This window comes from Lycorma delicatula, chromosome 4 (assembly GCF_047948215.1).
Source record: "Lycorma delicatula isolate Av1 chromosome 4, ASM4794821v1, whole genome shotgun sequence".
In the NCBI taxonomy this organism is placed as follows: Eukaryota; Metazoa; Arthropoda; class Insecta; order Hemiptera; family Fulgoridae; genus Lycorma; species Lycorma delicatula.
In genome coordinates, this window is record NC_134458.1 from 72,583,882 (window position 1) to 72,605,226 (window position 21,345).

General features: G+C 30.6%; 1 protein-coding gene across 1 annotated transcript in view; it reads right to left on the reverse strand.

Moving 5' to 3' along the window:
• The window catches only part of E(Pc) (Enhancer of Polycomb), a 126,849-nt gene that overhangs the window by 4,149 nt on the left and 101,355 nt on the right, over positions 1–21,345 (reverse strand). The window contains exons 10-11 of the mRNA XM_075363337.1: positions 13,866–14,737; positions 2,818–2,959 (exon numbers count right to left, since the gene is read on the reverse strand). Coding sequence (XP_075219452.1) covers positions 2,818–2,959; positions 13,866–14,737 — 1,014 coding nt within the window. The remainder of the gene's footprint in view (positions 1–2,817; positions 2,960–13,865; positions 14,738–21,345) is intronic.

Consider the following 21,345-nt stretch of genomic DNA (forward strand, 5'->3'; position numbering starts at 1 on the left):
AAACTACATGAAATACAGGTGTTTTGTTTTTTAAAAAAAGTTGTGGTTCCTTTTTCTGATTTTATCTTGTCTTGGTTATACACTGATTGTTAGTAAAGAAATGTTTTACAAATAACAATGAATTTTGAAGGCAGAATGCACCATTACTCGTACATCACCCATATCCTGATGAACTGTATGCGGTTAAACCTGTAAAGCAATTGTGGTATAAAACTATGGTGTTACAACTTAACTGATCTTCACAAACTGGAGCACAGTACTCATTCACAATAGTCTGTGACTTGAATGGTTATGTTCAAAAATTTCTTGGCCAGTACTTTAGAACAGTATCAGTTTTCAGTACATTCAAGAATGAACCGGATGCTTTTCAGTTGTTAATGCTTGTAATTAATTTTATTACTATTACAGTAATCTATTACAAGAAAAAGCTAACTCATAAACTCCAATGAATTAATATTCATAAACTGAAACAAATGCTTTTGAGAGATGAATGTTAATAGTAACTTTACATTTACATAGATCTGTTGCTACTCAAATGACCAAACAGACTATAAGATTAAAGGAAAATAATCCTTGCTCTTTTACAGTCCTACGTACAAATTAGTTTGGCTTGCTTAGAAGGGTATTATAGCCTATAATAACAAGGTACTGGTATATTTATAATAAAATAAAAATTCAATCCAATATTTTCAAAGGTTACAACTCATAACAGCCAGCACGATTTTTTAAATTTATAATACAACACAAACTCCAAACAATGATTGTTAAAAAGACATATGTTATAGATCCAGTGTTCATAAATGCTATAAGATCTAGACTCTACGACAGCTTCTTTTTACAACTCTCTAAACACAAGTTTATTTATTATAAAATACTGAATTTCATTTGTGACTGACTGATTCGTACAGAATTGCAAAACTGATTAACAGTTACAAACAAAATTCAACAAATGTTTGTTTTTAAATTTTAAAAAATGAATGAAATTATTAAATCGTTGTTTTATAAAAAAAATTTAAGTTACATTTACAGTAATATCCTAACAATATTTTCAAGGACATAATTGTTATGTATCTAATTTTTGAATGATATGCAAGAAGTAACATATATTTAAATGTATAAAAAGGGAAAAGTAATAAACTAAGTAATAAGATAATGCCTAAATAAAAATTATATGAGAAAAATACATAGTAAGAACAGCATATACATAACATAAAGTGTTGCACTTGTAAACTAGATAATCGAAAAATCAAGTTTAATTCTCATAGTGAGAAATGTGTTCAGGAAAATGACAATCAATGTCTCATTATGAAAACCAAATACTGTAAATTAATTTTCTTTATACAGACTAGAAAAAATTATAGGGTATTTGGGACATGGTTTCGGGTCAGGCCAGTACCGGATTGGAATGGTGATCACAATGCACTGAATCTAAATTTCGTTCAGTTGTCCATCTCCTGCCTGTGGAAGAGGCTGCAGAGCCTTGCAATGGAAGCATGGCAGCTGGAATGGGACACCACGACTAAGAGAAGATCTCTGTACAAGTTTATACGGGATCTGGAGGGATGGTATGCCTCGAGTTCGTTTTTAAGGGCAATGGGTGCCCAGGTGCTTATCAACCATGTTAATTTAAACCAATATCTGTTTCGGTTCCGCCTGGCAGTTGATGAGCTGTGCATCTGTGGGGAGGTCCAGTCAAATGAATACCTGATGTTTGACTGCCCTGCTCTTGGGGAGGCCAGAGGCCAGGCCACCCTGGATCTTAGAGATCAAGGGGAAAATTGGCCACTCACAAGCAGCGAGTCAATGTGGCGAGAGTTGCATTGTCGGACCGTGTGGGAGTTCCTTGATGCGGTTGCTATGTTCAACCGACATCAGTAGTTTACTTCAGGGAAAGACTCTTATCGCACTGCTGTGGGAAGCTAACCACCAGCCAATTAAGGCTCGAAGCGCTTTAATATGGTGGACAGGTATTTGCTGGCATTCAGTGACCTAGGCGTGGCAGCAAATTGCTGTCTAGACGAAGTAAATTTTAATTTATGGATGTCATATATATTTTTAGTAGCTGATGGAGTGCGCCTACCCATTTTAGTAAATATATGACAAGTGAGTGGTTGGGATATGTAAGCCGGTAGTGTATGGCACCGCACTTAGTCCGCTCGCACTGTTAGGGAAGCTATAGGAGCTATTTAGGACACTGTTGTAAACTGTTTCGAGGCTCAGTAGCCATTTGTGGCACAGACGTTTAGGCTTATGCTTTAGGGCTACCGAATGAGGTAGTGGTAGGAGAAATGCCAAGCAAACCAATTATAACAAGCAAAATAATTTTTATTTCTTAAAAACAAAATTACAGTGCTATTTTAAAACAAAATTTTTGTCACACTCAAAAGAATTTTAAATGGGATATAGAGCACATCAGACTCATTTACAATTAACTAATTATTAAGCCTAAATTACTCTTGTGTTTTTTAAAACTGGACTGCACAGTTCTAGAAAACTTAAAGTTTCATCCCCATCTACCTAACATAGGTGCCAGGCCAATTTCTAATGAATTTATCATGAAGTTTTGTTGCTAGTAAGGAAACCAAGTCTGTCAAAATATCTACATTTTAACAAACTTAATCTGAACAAAATCTGATTTAATAATTTCACTCAAGATTCGATTCATTGGTTCACTGTATTGTAAGCCAGAACTGTAAGCTGGCTTTAATCATGAAACACTAACAAACGTAAATAACTATATAAACTCAAAATAAAAAAAAACAACTAAGAATTTATAAATTAATATGAAACTTAAATAAATAATTCCTTAAAAAATACCTTGAATTTTGAACATTAGATGATTCGACTACATGAGGTTTAACAGTAACAAATTTAGTTGAAAGATAGCTTGGGCTTGTATGGTTGTTACGTCTATATGTCCATGAAGTATTCGGCCTTGCCATCAGTCTGTTGCTGTTAGCTAAAATTAAATTCATACAATAATGTAAAACACTGAACCATAACATAAATAACAAATACCATTTGCTCTAAAAAAAAAATTATTTCACCATACAACAATCTAAATTTCATTTACAGATTAATATTAAATAAAAATAACATTCATTACAGCATAAATTTAATGACTAAAAAATACAGATCACATGAAATCAAGTAAGTAAAATATAATTAAAACTAATGATATTACCGTTACAACTGTTAGCATATTGCTTTTTTCTGTTGATATCAATGTGTTGATCTTCAAACACCTGAAGGGAAAATGATTATTTTTAAAGAACAATTTCTAAACTAACCCAATTAATGAAAAGGAATAGGATGGTATAGCTTATTCAAGCTGAACTGGCACAGATCTGATGAACAGCATAGCTGTATACCTTGCTGCTTAACGAGCACAAGTTTATAATAATACTTGATTAAAGACAGTATGTACACAGTATGACTACTGTTTATTTCAATCAATGAACAAATTCACGTCTTATATTTACTAGTTTTTTATTTAATCCAGAGTTTATATATTACCAAATTAATTTATTACTTTATTAGATACTGAAATAGATATGTTATGAAATATTATGCAAACTAATCAGCTGTTACTAATTAGTGTTTAGGCCAAAGTACATTTATTTTTTAGTTTTATAACTGCATATAATATCCAAGCCAAACAAGCACAAGATTGATGTCTATTGTTTATGCTATGCTCCTCGCCCTTTGTTCTGGGAGTGGCGAACAACTGTACACTAGCCTAGGCAATGAGTCATACATAAGAAAAATTTCTTTATTCAAGTTTGTGTAAATAATAACCAAACAATATGTCATTCTAAACATTTAAAACATTAAATCTCTATTTATACAAACCATTCCTATTCATTCAGAGACTAACTTGTGTTTGTAAATGATCCCGTTCTAATTTATATTGTATTTGCAGTTGCATATGATATATATATTTTTTTATATTATAAATTAGATTATTACAAGCAATAGTATGAATCATATGATTTTTGGCGGGCAGTTATGTTAAGACTCAAAATTTAAATCTCTTTAAATAAATTCTCACTTTTTGTTACTTTTATTTAATGAATTTTTGTAATGTGGTTGGTCAGTCTAGTACCATCCATCAGAGACTCAACGTATATTAAAACTTGTCCAGTTAATTGTGTGTGTCCAAAGAGTAAGGTTATTGTCCGATTATAGTGTTCTTCGAGTTTCAATTCTTGAAAGTAGTTGAAGTCTTAAGTGAAATTTAAAAAATAATTTATTCGCGTTAAATTAATAAATTTTTGACTATTCTTATGGTAGTGAACTGATTTTATTATTTTGCATACAATGTCTAATTTACATGGAAAAGACAGTCACCATCAAGGGAGAGAAATTATACACAATGTTCTTAATTACATGACAGAAGAAGCTGCAATTGGAATATGTTTGTTAGTGAACCCAGAAAAGTTGTAGAATGTGTTGCATGTGCAACATGAGTCTCAAAAAGAACAGTTTATTGAATTACTACTGAAATAAATCTGGAAAAAAATTCAGTTCCCCTCGCAAAGGAAGTGACAAATCCAGACAGTTTTGATCGGAATGCTATACAACGTACAATGTTAAAATTTTACTTAACTGGGGCTGGCTGCTTGCCTTCTCTAAGGAAACTTACTGCAAAACTAAAAAGTGATGGGGCATTTAATGGGCAAAAGAGTAGTTTATGGATAATTTTGTTAAGCATGGATTTTAAATAGATGAGAATCAAAAATAACAGAGAAATTCTTATTGAAAAACATGATATTTCAGTACAAACGGTTTGTGTATTTGAATAAAGTTGAAGAATACTGAGTTGAAGGAAGACCAATAGTCTACGTTGATGAAACTTATATTTTAGGTTCTCACTGCCAACAGAAATGTTGGCAACTTTCAAATGCATCAGTGTTTTGCTGTGCCAATTTATTATTATTATTGAATAATTATTATCCTTTCTCCTTTTGAAATGGGATTTGTTCCCAGCTGCTTGACAGTATGGAAACCAAATCTTCCTAGGTGATTATAATTCTCAAATGAGCTACAACATATTTTTAAAGTGGATAAGAGAAAAATTAATGCCTAACTTGCCAGTAAACAGTATCGTTATTTTAGATAATGCTTATCACAATGCTGAAAAAAGCCAAGGACCAAATTCAACATCAACAAAAAATCAATGATTGACTGGCTGCGGGACTACAGCTTACCATTCCATGAAAATTTTATGAAAGTTTAGTTGTAAGAGACAATAAAAAAAAACCACCATCTGAAAACATATGATAGATAAGATACTGGTGGAAGGTGAGTTCCCTGTTTTACACCTATCCCCATATCATCCCAATTTGAATTACACTGAGATGATATGGACACGGGTGAAGAACCAGATCGCAGCTAAAAATGTACAAATAATGACAACTGCAACAACGGAAATTCGCCATAAAAAGTTTGTAGAACTTTCAGTCGAGGACTGGATAAAATGTTGCAAACATGTTAGAAAAAATGAAGATGACTATCACAAGCTGCAAGGACCTCTAGAACAACAAATTGGACGTGTCATTATCAATTTGGGAAGTGAGAGTTCATCAGAAGATGAAAACATGCAGTAGTGCTATATATTCAGAAACTTTGTAATTCTTTACTTTAGTTATTTGTATTATGCTAGTGCTAGTTACAAAATTCATAACAAAATACATTATATAGTAAAGTGTAAAAGTTCTACTGAAAAAAAGATTGTTGAGCTAGTAAAAGAATAGGTTAAGCAATTTTTAGTTTTTTTTGTTTTTGGTAAACAAAATAAAATACTTTGAGGTGTAGGTCCTCAGATATGTATCATTATGTTAGCGATTGTATTTTTTTGAGAAAACTATAAAATACTGATATATAATTCTGTACATTGTATGCTTTGTACTATGGTGTACAGCATAATATTATCTGAAATCATATACATCTTTGATATTCATCAAACACTTCCCCATCAAAAACACTTCTAAAACTCCTCTGTTTTTAAAATAACTTGTTGAAAATTTCAGAAAACATTTAAACTGTAAAGAAACTTTATATATATAGGCGACAGAGATATCCTGTTACCTCAATTCTGCAATTTCCTACCTACTTGCAGAGGTCCTATTAAGCTGAGCAACTCAGTAGAAGGATGGCTACCCAACCTTAATGGGAAACTGAGTCAGTGAGCAAACAGGATTTGGAGAGTTCAGTGGAAGGCAGCAAGAAACCACCACTGATAATTTTCCCTTGGCAACCCTATGGCTTTACCCAGTGTGAAATTGTCTGCAGCTTTAAGTTTCCCATTTGGATCTCCTGTGGGCGGGGGGCAGGATTGTCACTGGTTTATATCTTCAACATGCTTCAAGACGAGCTGAAAGCCATGCAGGATGACTGTGCATGGTTAATTGGGTTACAATGCTCAGCAATGAGTAAAACAACTGATAAGAAGACATATATAAATCTACATATACTTGTAGATATGAACAACTGAGGATTTCTCAAACTGTAGATTTATAATTGAGAATAAAATTTTAATTTTTAAAGAATATACCAGCATATTTTACTGAAAAAACTCTAACAAATATATCAATAAAATGAAAAAAAAAAGTTTTTGTTTGTTTGGAGAAGTGAATAATAAGGTTGCAGGTAAAAACAAGTCTGTTTTTGCATATTTTCATATGCGGGCTAGTATAAAACATATTCAGTTTGGTTTTGATTGTCTTACTAAGACAATTTTTTTTCTAATCTGATAGAGCTATAAGTACATACAATTTGTGATAGTGAAATGGATAAAGTAAAAAGAGCTGAAGAATTTTTTTCTAAATCTTGTGATAAACCCATTATCTAACTTAACATGATGATTAATGACTTAGTATTTAATTTAATGTTATCAGAGCAGAAATTTGAACATATGGGGTAAAAGGAAAAATAAAACTTTCAGTTCATTTTATAGTAAAAAAAAAAAATTTGTATATGTACAGATATTGATATACTAATCACAAAAATTTGTATACAGCATAATCCTGAAGTATGGTATCTTAATTAGCTTGTCCAAAGTCAACTTAAACCCAGTTTTGCAGAAAAATAGTAGTAATTAAACAGCCATATATTCTACTACCTCATTCAATTGATGCTAAAGAAACATGTGAAAGCAAAGGTTTAATATTAGAAACAATAAAAAGACTTCAAGTGACAACAATGTTCTGATCTGAAAGTTTTCGTATTTCTTCTTTGTTATAAGGTAAATTTACTAAATATTGCAGTTTCCTTTGTTTACAGGATAGCTGTGATATAAAGTATCATAATCCAATACAGAACTGGTCAGTGCTACAGAGCCTCATGGCTAGTGAAAGTAAAAGAAAATTCGGTTAAGGCACTGAACAATGATTGGCCAAGATTTAATCATATAAAAATAACTTTGGTAGAAACTAGGTGATGTTAAACTAAAGGAAGGTACATTTGCAATCCACAAATAAAAAATAGCTTCAAGACTAAACTGCTAAAAATAAGTTAAACAAGAGCGTGTAAATAAAGTTATCGCTGACGGTTTTCAGGCAACAAAAAAGATAAAAACTAATTTTTTTTATAAACAAACCATTAGGAAAGTTCATATATTTAGATATCCTTAAAATTTCAATTCATACATTCCCACCTGAACTTTCAACAGAAAATTTTATGTTCTATCAGTAATAATATTCTGACAATGGGACATCAATTACTGAGGGAGTTAAAACCCTGAAATGATGGACAACTATTTTTTGTTTCTATTTAGAGAAACTGATAAAATATGCACAAGTGTAGAAAGTGTGTCAACACTTTTTAAAAACGAAAAGTAAAAATTTCCATGAAGTAAACTGCACAATCTGAATAAATGTTGATTTTTCTATTTTTATAACTTAAGTATTATAATATTTTAATTTATCGGTATATAAATAATAAATTATAATTGTACTTAATAAATGTTAATTCTATAAGACAAGTGAGATTTTACTTAAGAGCATTACTACTAAACAGATTAAATGCTTTATATCTAGAAAACATGATATAACCTATGATAACATTTTAAAATTTAGTACCAAAAAATTATTTTAAATCACCATGTAAAATTCTACATACATGAACAAAGTATTATTTTTTCCTTATACAAACAGAAATTTGAACAAAAAATAAGATTAACTAAAAAGATCAAGAGGTAGAATTTTGTCAGAAAAGATAAACTTCAATCCAGGAAAGTTTGGTAAACATGAGACAAATTATTAGAATGCATTTTATTTATTTAATATTTCAACAAATTTACATTGAACTATACGTTATAATAACTCTGCAATTAAATTAATTTTTCAGCATTAATTTATGTTTTGTTATCAATAATTTCACATTGCAAAAATCTGGAAGACAGAGAAAGTTACAATAGCATATTTCTGTACTCTAGTTAATAACTCAAGGAATATGAAATGGACATGCCTGATTCCTTATTGGGATAGCATGTACATAGAAAATTATTCAATGAGAGTTGGTTCTCATGAGGTTTTGATTGTTCTAACCAAAGGGAATAAAGTAAAAAAAATGTTTCAGTAGACAATTGTGTATAGACTGCACCTGGCAGTACTTTATATGGACAATTATTTCTGTCATTAGCAAAAACAGTTTTCCCAAAAACAAATTATAATTTTATCTGTATTCAAAAATTAATACATTCTTATCATTTTGCACTTTTTACTGATCGATCTGACAGTATAAAATGTAGGTTCACAGTAATATTTTGTTGTTTCTTTATTTTTAATTTTTAAAACTTGAAAAAGTCCTAAGACCAGCGGGTTTACCTAAAAACTATAGCACTTTGTAGCCAGTATTAATTTTTATTCTTTTTGTGAATGAAATTGGTAGCTTTATATTGGGGCTGTTTGATTTATATATTTCTTCTAAATGGCATCAACTGCTCTGATAATTAGCCATTAATGAATACCAACAAGATTAAAGCTATCAAAACTTTTTAATAATTCATTGTTCTACCCTCCTATAGATTTTTCATCCTTTAAATATTATTGATGAATATGTAAAGTACTTTTTTCTGCAAACCCTCAAAAATGCCATGATACGCAGTCCATGAAGGCAGTGGTAATCATTAAATCATTAACAATAAATTACATTATAAATACAATTTTTTCAATTATGGCTGAATGAGAAAAAAGGAGGTACAATTTTTTCTTCTTTTATTGAAGAATATAAAGTAAAAATAACCATATCATAAAACCAAATTTAAGTAATGTTTTCATCATTCTTAAGACATAATTCTGTTTATGCAAAAATTAATTATTGCTACGATTCAAGTGTCTATGGCAATTAATTAACTGGCTTATTTATTTTTTTTTATTGTCACTTACTATTATCATATTTGTTAATTTATTTTTTAGATAATAACTAACATTTTTTCATTTATTTTCTATTTTCTTTTCACGAGATTATTTACCTAATCATCTGAGGATAAGTTTATAATAAAGTAAATTTTTACCAAAATAAAACCAATAATGAGCGGTAATCTCTAAACCTGAAATAAAGCCTAGATCTACTTCTTCAAAGTCACCAGTTTGAAAGATCAGTCAAGAAAAATGAATAAATACTAAATTACAAGATCACTGCAGGGTGTTTGATGGTGGTACAAAAAAAACACTAAAGGTAGTGTGGCATTATTGAACATGCTATGAAAACACCATTTTTTTTTTAGTACTTCCAGTTATTTCAAACACTTATAATCCAAAAATTTCATAGTATTTCATAAATATTTTTCATATAAATATATTAATATAAATTATATTTTTCATATAAATGTACCACATTTAATCACATAATCTTCGCTTCTGCATAATATCCCAATTTTTAAGGGCATTTTCTGTACTTTTTTAACCCTCGCATAAGTTTTACAGGGAAAAATTTTTGTGAAACAGCAATAACTCTAGAAAACTGTTAGCTATGTACAACCAGCAATGCAGCAATTTTTCGCATTATATTATACTCATCAACAGAAGGAATTGTTTGCTATCAAGGTTGACTCACCCCTACCCTTAAATGCTGTACAAGTGTGTTGCGTATGATCTTATTACCTCCTTTCCCACTTCCAGTAAGCAGTTTGTGTGATTAATAGCTCTTGAGTTTGAGAATGTGTGTTTTCAATAACAATGTCAAAAGTAAAATATAACAGTAACTTTGCAGATAAGAATAGGAACCAAACTGCTCACAGGAATTTGATGCTTCAGAATCTCATATGAAATATTGACAGAAACAGAAGGAGACATTAACAAAAGTAAAAGGTTTTTGCTATCCATTTTGGGGCTCAGAAGATGGAAAATATCCAGAACTGTAGGACAAAGTTCTCAGTTATATGCAGGAATTATGTAATAATGGCAACACAGTCAACCACAAAATATTGCAATATTGTGCAAGGGGAATTGCACATACTAAAGGGATTCCATGCAGTGAATTCAAAGCCAGTATAGAATGGGTCTGGTGCTTCATGAGAAAGAAGAACTTGTCCCTAAGAAAACATACAACTTTATGCCAGAAACTGCCCCAAGATTACAAGGACAAAGTGGTTGCCTTCCAGCAGCGTGTCTTTAGAATATGTCAATAAAATGATATATGCTGATGCAAATCAGCAATGCAGATCAAAAGCCAGTCCACCTTTACATGCCAAGCAATACCACAATAAAAGAAAGGGGAGCATTGAGTGTATTTAGAAAGATTGGCCAAAAATCTGGAAATGATGACCAGGTGCACTGCTTTGCTTAAAGTCCCTTCTCATGTCCATCTTGTAGTTTCTGTACTCATCTTCTTCAAACGGTAAAGTTCTGCTTTGAAGAAGCAAAAATGGACATGGCTGTGATTCCTGGTGGATTAACATCAATGTTTCAACCCCTCAACATTGATTAACTTTATTTAAACCCGAAATAAAGTTCATCAAACCCTGGATTTGTCAGTCAGTCAGCAGTATTCAAGATGGGATGTCTGAAAAATAAACATGCTTGGTGGGGGGGGGGGGGGAAATTAAATGACCGACTTTAAATGTGATGTGGGGGTGGATCCTGAGTGTCCGAAGGTCAACTTCACCTGACATGATTGAGAAAAATTCTAAGACAACAGGGATATCGAATGCAATCAATGGTACTGAGCATGGCACCTGTTTTGCTGATTGACTTGCAGATGATGGTGATTTGTAAAGTAAGAAATCACTTAAATTTTTTATTAATTCTATGAACATTCATCCACTAGTAGTGCAACAAATATAATAAATAGTTCACAATTACTGTACAACATAATGTTGTGTACATATGTAAAATGTTGCTTATGATGTTTCATTTTTTTTATTTCAAGTTACCAAATTTTACTTTATTTTTATTTTTTTAAATTTAAATAAAATAATTATTTTATTTTATTTTTTTAATTTCTAAATGGAGTCCCCTATTATTACTTCTACATACTGGATTATTTGAACCATTTTCATTCTGTAAAAAAAAAAATATTTTGCATAGTGAAAAAATGTAAGAAAATATTTACAGTATAAAAAAAATATCAAAGGAGACCAATCTCTTTGTTTATCTCTAAGAATTGTGTTACTTTTTAATTGGTTTATGAAATATTAAAAGAAAACATTTTTTTTTTTTTTTTTTTTAAGTAAATTTAAACTCATATTCCTCTGAACTATTATACAAATATAAATAAAAAACTTGTTCCACCAAGTACAGAATAGAATTAAATTAGGTAGGATGACACTTCCTTACCTTATATCACTAAATTAGGTAGGATGACACTTACTTACCTTATATCACTATATATAAACAAGAGTACTTTCAAAATATTCTTGCATCTTCAGTTAATTCAATCTTTTAATTGTTTACATAAAGTTACACATTATAAATACACATTAACAAAATAAAATCTTGATTAATACAATAAAACAAAATTTGTTAAAACTTTGGTAATAAACTTTAAAATTAATTCAAATCAAAATGGAATTAAAATTAAACATTTTTTTTCTTTTAAATTTAAGATTTAAAATCAAAATTAAAGCTAAAAATTCCATATATAAAAATATGTCGTCAGATAATAAAAATATTAATTAAAAGTTAAAATAATAAATATATAAAAAAAAAGAATGAATATGTGTGTGGTTTGGTTAGCCAGTATCGTATTATTGTGTAGGATTTTAAATAGATTAAACTAAAAATTAACAATATTTGATAAAGTGCTATCTATTGCAGCCTTTATAATCGTGTTCCTCTAATTCTGTTTGTTGGTAGACCAAGTTGTATACATTTTTATATTTATATATATAAAATCTTTCTAAAATGTTTAAATCCCTATTATTATTATTATTCATATTACATTTTTTAATTTCTAATATTTTCAAATTAGTGTAAATATCAGATACTGAATGTTTATTATCAATAAAATGGTCAGAAACATTAGAAAAGCAAAATTTTCCCATTTTTATAATATCTGAAAAGTTCAGAAAATCTGGTTTTGAAAGATCTAGTGGTCATTTCTATATAAATATGGTCACTGTCATTACATTTTATTTTGTAAATTCCACTCAAATTATAAATACTATGTGAATCAGTATGTCAAATGTTTTATGTGATTGTTTGTCTGGTATGCAGGTTTAAACTTATTTTTATCAAACCTTTATAATATTTTCAACTATGCTGTCAGTATATACAAAATATTAGAAATTAATAAATGTAATATGAATAATAATAATAAAAATAATAGGCGTTATGACATTTTAGAGAGACTTATATACAAGAATATAAAAACAGATTCAGTTTGATCAGTTAACAAACAGAGTATGAGTATCTAGTATCTATTGCACAATTATAAAGGCTTTCTTTTTTTTTCCAGTTTAACCTCCGGTAATTACCTTTCAGATAATACTTCAGAGGATGAATGAGGATGATATGTATGAGTGTAGTCTTGTACAATCTCAGTTCGACCATCTCTGAGATGTGTGGTTAATTGAAATCCAACCACCAGAGAACACTGGTATCTACGATCTAGTATTCAAATCCGTGTAAAAATAACTGACTTTACTAGGACTTGAACGCTGGAACACTAGAATTCTAAATCAGCTGATTTGGGAAGATATGTTCACTACTAGACCAACCCAGTGGGTTTTATTAAAAGGCTGCAATAAATAGCAGCACTTTATCAAATATTGTTTAATCTATTTAAAATCCTACACAGTAATATATTGGCTAGCCAAACCCCACACACACACACATTCATTGTTTTTTTAATATATTTATCATTTTAACTTTTAATTAATAATTTTATTATTTGTCTACATATTTTTATATATGGAATTACATTTTTAACTTTAATTTTAAATTTAAAAGGAAAAAAAAAATTCCTTTTAATTTCATTTAGATTTGAATTTATTTTAAAGTTTATATCCAAAGTTTTAACAAATTCTGTTTTATTGTATTTATCAAGATTTTATTTTGTTAATTTTGTGTATTTATAATCTGTAATTTCACGTAAACAATTAAAAAATTGGATCAACTGAAGATGTGAGAAAATTGTGAAAGTACTCTTGTGTATATATAATAATATAAGGCAAGTGTCATCCTACGTAATTTAATTTTATTCTGTACTTGGTGGATCAAGTTGTTTACATATATAAATATACAAATACATATATATCAGAACCATCATTCTGTTACTGGGTTACAATTAACATGATCTTGCCTGATGATCTGGGTATGTAACAAGCCACAGGTATACAGTAAGAAGTAAATACCGTGATAAAATGTTAATTATATCAATTCTAACATTACTAATAATTACAAATCTAAATAAGAACTTACTGTCTGATGAAGGGTTTGAAGGCTGGACAACATTCACTGGTGGGTTCTTAGGAGCCGATGAGTAACGGTCTAATATCACAAGATCTTTAACACCGACGTTAAGATCCTTAACACCACTAACACCACCGACATCACACTTCTTTTTTGGACTAGTTCGACTAAGATTTTTCTTTAACGGTGGCGAACTGTTTATAGTTTTAAATGCAGAATGCCCGTTAGAATCATCTCCTATAAAATTATCCATTAATTGTTTACTACTTTTTCTAACCTGACTTACGTCCGAATTCGATTCAAACCTAGCCCACCTATCCAATAAGGAACCAGAATTTTCATATTTTTCATTAGACAACACTTTTGTCCCATTATTCTTATTATCACTACTATTACTATCTGTTCTTTCTTTTTTCACGGGTGTAACCGAATTAACTGAATTTGTTGCATCTACACTATTAGATAATCTGTCAAATAAAATTCCTGAAGATCCTATTAAATCTTTAAAATCTACAGATAAAAGGTCAGGTGACAACTCGGCCGGCGGTTGTTCTAATTTAACAGGTTTATTTTCCGTAGAACTAGTTAAACTGCTGTCTATTGAGTCTTTCTGATTTGACACTTCTACATTAGAGTTGTTATTAACAGTCAATTCAAGGAAGAGGAACTCTGATTCAAGTGGATTTCCTTCACACGTTCCCAATCCTGGGAAGAGATCGGTCATGTTCATTTGTATAGGAGACAGATCCTCTGTGTTGGTCAGATCTTCAACCTGTACAACTAGCTGTGTGTCTCCACTTCCTTGTTCAGGTAACTCCTCCAACATGGAAGCAGCAGGAGAAACATTTCTTGGTGGTGTCTTGGGTCGGAACATTTTCATTCTATAAAATAAATAAATATTTTTTGTAGTGAAAAAAGTAAGAAAATATTTACAGTATTAAAAAAATATTATGGCCTGTACATACCAGGCAGATTTTACTGAGAAAGTAATAAATTATGGATTAATTTTATTAAGCATGGCCCATTGGTATTAATATACAAATTATTTATATAATAGTTTCCACTTACCAACAATCTTTAATAGTAATGTTGAAGTGCTTTTGGATTATTAATCCATCCTCAGGAACAATGATGTGTTATACATTATAATCATTTACTTCAAATATCATTAATTATACTAAACTGAATTTTTTAAGAATATAAATATAAAAATTGATTGTCAAAAGGTAAAATAAAGTTAACGTTATCCATCATGTCAGTATGAAGGTCTCAATTGTTATGTTTATTAGTACGAAGCGGTATTACCAACTTAAGAATCAAAATTATTGTTTAATATTTGTTTGAATAATACATCATTTTAAAATGTTGTTTGTTCATTTATCAAACTTTTATTATTTAAGCATTTGTAATAGTTTTCTACAATATCTGTTTTATGAAAGTTATTGGAATATTCAAGAATATTAATAAAATTATCTGGGTTGTAATTATGATTACTTTCTAGATATGTCTAGCAAAATTGGATCATTCTTTATTTCCTTTATTTATGCAATTAATGTGTTCATTAATTCTAATCGAAAAAGACCAGTTAGTCATCCTGATATATTCCAGATCGCAATTTGCGCATTTTAAACTATATCATCCCTATTTATCTAAATTAAATTTATTGTTATGTTTTATTATTCTAGTAGGATCTCTGTTATTTATATAGTTATTTTTTGTGTATGCAATTTTTAATTTAAAAGATTTAAATATTTTATTGAATTTTTTGTAACTTATATTGTATTCAGTTTTAGCATATTTGTATACTATTATTTGCATGCTTAATAAAATTAATTTAAATGATAACCAAAAAATTATTGCTATGAAATTCTATAACTTAAAATTAAAACTACAAAAATCAATTGCTAATATAAAATTTAATAAAAAATGTTTATATTATAAAATAATACCTAATTACATCAATATAAAAATTAAAAATACAATTCTGCTATTATTACTAAAAAAAGAAAGTAAAATAGAATGGTTAAAGAATGAAATTAAAACATTATATAACGAAAAACAAAACTTAAATATACAACTATACATTTTACATGAGGATTTGATCTTTGAGTTGGGTTATGTGATTTTTTGTGAATTGTATAATATAACTAGCTAATACCCGGCATGTGTTGCAATGCCACTCAAAGAAAGAAAGTGTTTGTGTTTTAATTCTGTTTATTGAAGTGCTTTCAGATACATAATATTTTTGTTTTTCCATCTGGTGTGTACATGAATAAATCGAAGGTTTTCTGACACGTGAGCAGGCCACATACAGCTGTCCATGTGAGAAGCATGGATTTTCCAGATTTAGTCCACACACTTGTAACGACTGTCCCTGTGTTTTGTTGATAGTCATTGCAAATGCGAGTTGCACTGGAAACTGCAAACGTTTGAATTCGAATGGCATATCTGTCGGAATCAGTGGGATGCGTGGCAACAGTACATCTTCTCCTTTAAATATTCCATTAAAAATTGTAGCTTTGATGATATTGTTCATCATCTTTTTCACTGAAAGCCTGATACCGTTACAAAGTTGTGGTGGATTGACAATTCAGAGAAGAATAATAGGCATACCAATTTTCAATGTTAAAACATGCAGCGGCATGTCTGGTAAATCAAGTGAATTCAAAAATCCAGTCAGATAATTGACAACTTCATCTTGATTAATTACAGTGTTGATAGACTTATACATTGTCACTTCGCCTGGTATTTCATTTTGAATGATGCAATTGATGGCACTGACATCAATATTTTTGGTTGCTAATGTAGCACATGCACTGTTATATTTGTAATTCTGTGCAATATCTGGGAAAACTTTTTGAATCAATTCGTCTGTGGTTGCTGTTATTTTATAGGAGTTTGTTGGCAATGTGACACATTTTGTTGATCGACTAAAATGTATCACATTGCCAACAATTGTTTTCCAAAACATTCAGTAGATGCATCATGCTGTAGTTGTACATGCATATTGGTCTTCAAAGTCAAATTTTGTATGTCGCTGTAAAACTGATGATTTGAGAAATGCATTAAGTTCATTAGTAGGTGGTGAACGTGGTATAACTGGTAGAGTTTGTCAAAAATCATCAGACAATACAATGAATTTACATAAATTTATCTAAATTTCATTTACAAACAAATTTTTAGTGTTTGATGAAATGTTTCTAATGCTTTTTTGTGTGCCATAGTGCATTCGTCCTACATAATAAGTTGACATTATTTGAGTAATTTACCCATTCCAGAATTTTTGTTGATATTGCATGTTGGTGTTTCAGTGATTTGCATATTCAACGGTAATTTCTGTGCTGAATGCGCTGTTTGGCCACCATCCAAAAGAGTTGCTGCAATTCTAGATGATGCGATTTCCAGTGCAATATTTTTTAGTGATTATATGGTTACCAAAGTAAGTGAAATGAGAAAAGTTTTGGCTGTGCTTCTGGGCGCATCTAGTTAATACAATTTGCCGCTTTGGCTTGTAATTGCATGCATAATTCTGTCATACACTATGCGTTGTTCTGGAACCAATATCAGAAGATTTGTTTGAACAAATGTACCCAATTCGTCGACATCAAAGTGTGCTTCTTGTTGCAAATCATGATCAAAAAATTGTTTGCAGATCGATTCGGTGCAGTTATTTCCAATTGTACCAGTGCTTTGTTAGTGATTGCCAAACATATGTCCTCAATTGAAACCAATGCATCATTACATACGTTTGGTGTGAATTGAATATCCAGATTTTGAGTTGTTGCACACAAACGATGTAGGATGTCTTCACTCATGTAGTGTTTGTATTTTTCCCAAAGTTATTTTGGATTGGATGGGAAACACATTGTCAATATGACTGCAAATAATGTGCGTATTTGTTGTGGTTGAGTTGTATTCGATGAATCATTGATTGAAATGTCCCAATGTGCATCATTTTCAAGAATATTAATTTTTTATAAGCTTCACGATAAGTTGCACATATTTGACCATTTACTGTTCTCAATTATTGGAAGGATGTGGTCCATGCACGTTGGTTAACAGTAAACGCAAGTAAAAGCATTCTGCATAGTTTAGGTGAACAGTACATAGATGGCCTTATGTGTCAGTTGAATATAAATTAGGATGTTCTTCAACTGATTTACCTTGTTTGTGATGTTAAAACTTTTTTGCTAATGCATTCCATGTGTAGTAGGTATGCACTTCAGAATAAAGTAGCATCTTTGTAAACATATCATCCCCCCGCACAATGAGAAAAATGCAGTTAACATTGTTGGCCATTTTCAAGGTGTACTGCCAAATGAACAACTGTTGGATGTCGTTCATGGACTGGAAATGATAAAATGCACCATATCGCCTCACTGTTACAAATGCAGCATCCCAGTTGATACTGGTCGATTTCATCAATAGATGCAGTTAAATTTCCCATTCCAAAAACTGCCATATCGCTTCCTTTTTGACATATTTGCAAATGTTCTTGATCAATTTCACTGAACTGCAATACTTGACATTGATGTATGCTTTGTATGTTTTCGAGAGTAATGGTGAATTTGATATAACCCAACGATTATAAACTTCAACATCATTGTTTTGAACTTTTAAAGTAATGGATTTGTTGCCACCTTCAGTTGATCAACAACAGTAGAGTGGATACCTGTCACTGCCAGTGATAGTCTTGGCAAGTAAATCCCTTGGGTATCGTTTCGTGCATTCCCATCAGTCATGCATGGTGAATTGTTGTTGAGTAAGCCACATGGACCATGAATTGTGTTTTTGGTGATGAATTTAAATAAGTCTGGATCAATGTCAACATCTGGTATTTCTGCTGAGATGACTTCATCAATTTGATCTGGTGTGATTTTTTCGACCAACCAAATCAATATGTGTGCATGTGGCAATTCTCTCTTTTGCCATTCAATGGAATATATCCAACAGTGTGTCTTTCCAAAAACAAGATGCTTTACAATTAAATCAATTACAGACTTCAATTTTTGTTTGAACACATGTGTGGAAATATCATGATGATTGTCCAGTTAACAGAAGTTCTTTTATTTCATCCAACATAGGATTGCATGTGAATTTAATAAACAAATTTGGGCAGTTGTATGCACAAATATACATCTTGCAACTTGTGTGTATTCATGCATGTGCCGTGGACTACCTGTAAATGTGGCCAGTAGTATGACCATTTTCTCCAATTCATTGGGATTCACATTGCCATCATTAACAATTGCATCATGTAAATGAATGCAATCTTCAAAACACAAGTTGGTTTTATTTAATCGAATGCAGCGGAGTTATTTGGTTTTGATTTTCAAATACATATCGACAATGTATTGATGGAATAATTATGGACATTTCAAGATATGAGTGTTTTCGTGAATCATCAATCGATATGAATAGTATTTCATGGCACTGACTTTCTTATTTGTTTCCTTATCCGTTTATGAATTTCTTGATTTGATGTTGAAATGATATCCATCTTCTCCTTGCCAAAATAAAATTGGATATTGCAATCCATCATATGAGTTTCTGAGACAAGCTGAACATCAACATTTCTGCGATGAAGAATTATATCACACCAGTTAAATTCTTTGCCAATTATAACGATTCCCACTTCATCAATTGTTGGCTTATTGTACAGTCTTTCATGTTGGCTGACAGGTGTTTTGTCTGTCTAACTACAACTTTGTAGTTATCAGCTGGCACTTGTTCAAGGGCAGTTCTGAACAATTGAATTAATTTGTTGTGTTGATCGAATAAAGTTTGTAACGCAGTGACAGTTTCTCGTTTAGTGCCCGTATTAATTTGACAACATTGGTTGATTTGTTCATAAGTTTTTCCCATGAAATAAATTTGTAATCTGCGTTTGGCAATGGTAGTAATCGTGCACTATGATAAATTTGCCCTTGCACTTTGAATGTTGTCATGGATTTCTTGCACCAAACGATGTCATTTGGAAACATGAATTGTACTTATGTATATTTGCCAAAAAATGTTTCTATTGGCTTGTGTCATCTGATACCAATGTTGATAATGGTTCAGGTAGTAATTGTAATTCTGGCAATTTCACTTTTCCACCTCTGCAGCACATTCCTGGTGTTTCATTCTTAAATTTGAGAGCACTGCAATACACACATAATTTATCCATTTTTCCAATAATCACACTTGGATGAAGACTGTAATCATAATTAGCATCGTAAAGAAATGCACCAAGATTTAAATCAGCGTGCAGTATTCATCTGTTTCAGATGAACGAGCTTCAGCAGTGTGTACTTGATCGGTTTCCAGTCTTATTTCCCGTTGCTCATCTACTTGTGAAGCTCATAATGCCTCTTTCTTTTGTGCTTCCAATCGCTTATCGTTTGGGTGGCATAATTGACTTCACAGCAAAAGTAATGCTTTGCAATGACTACAACTGTATGCAAATTTGTTAAACACTTTTTATTTTTTACACTTTAACTGATTTGACAGCGAAAGTAATGGTTTGTGACTACTACAACCGTACACAAATTTGTTAAACACTTTTTATTTTTTTTTTATTTTTTACACTTTATTCAGTAAATACGTTATTCACTTTTTAGTATCTTTGATGTTGTAATTCATATAACATTATTGCATTAATTAATAAAAGATTCGTAATAAACACATGTAGAGTCTTTGAAGGATGAAACAAAACTGACCCAAAATAGGGTATTAGACATATTTAAATATAATAAGAGTAATAAAAAAAAAAAATGAGAATTTATATAATAATACAAAAAGTGAGAACTTTTATTTTAATATTTAAAAGTCCTCCTTTAATAAAATGTAAAATTCCTCTCTTTAATAAAATTTAAAGTTCCTCCTTTTAATAAAAAAGGAGCAAATGAAACCTGAATCTTGACACTTTTTCAGAGTCCTTTTTCTGACCACTTAATATACAAATGTGTTAAACACTTTATTTTTTACACTTTCTTCACTAATGCACTTTCACAGTCCTTTTTCTGAACACTTAAAGAAAAGTGTCAAATCTCAGATACTTTGACTACACTACCTTCAGGGTTTTTATTTTGCTTAGGTACTTTGTTGCTTGCGAGATCTTCTGAAGAAATTTAAAATATTTTAAATTTTATAATATGCATCTTGTCCGCAAGGGTAATCTTATATCTTAAACATATACATATATATATATTCAAAGAAGAAAGTCAGTTTGTATATTTGTTTGTTTCATAAATATCCAAATTGGACAAAAAATGCAATCTTTCAGAATATCTTGACCCCTGTGCCATCTAGTGGGTCCATTTTTTGAAAAAAATATTTCTTTTTATGTAACTAATATATACTCTGAATATGAGCCAAATCGGACCATAAATACAATTTTCCAAAATATCTTCACCCCAGTGCCACCTAGCAGGTCCAAACTAATTCAGAAACCATAATGGGTGTGCACACCAAAGTTTCATTGCAATCGGATGAATGAGATGATATT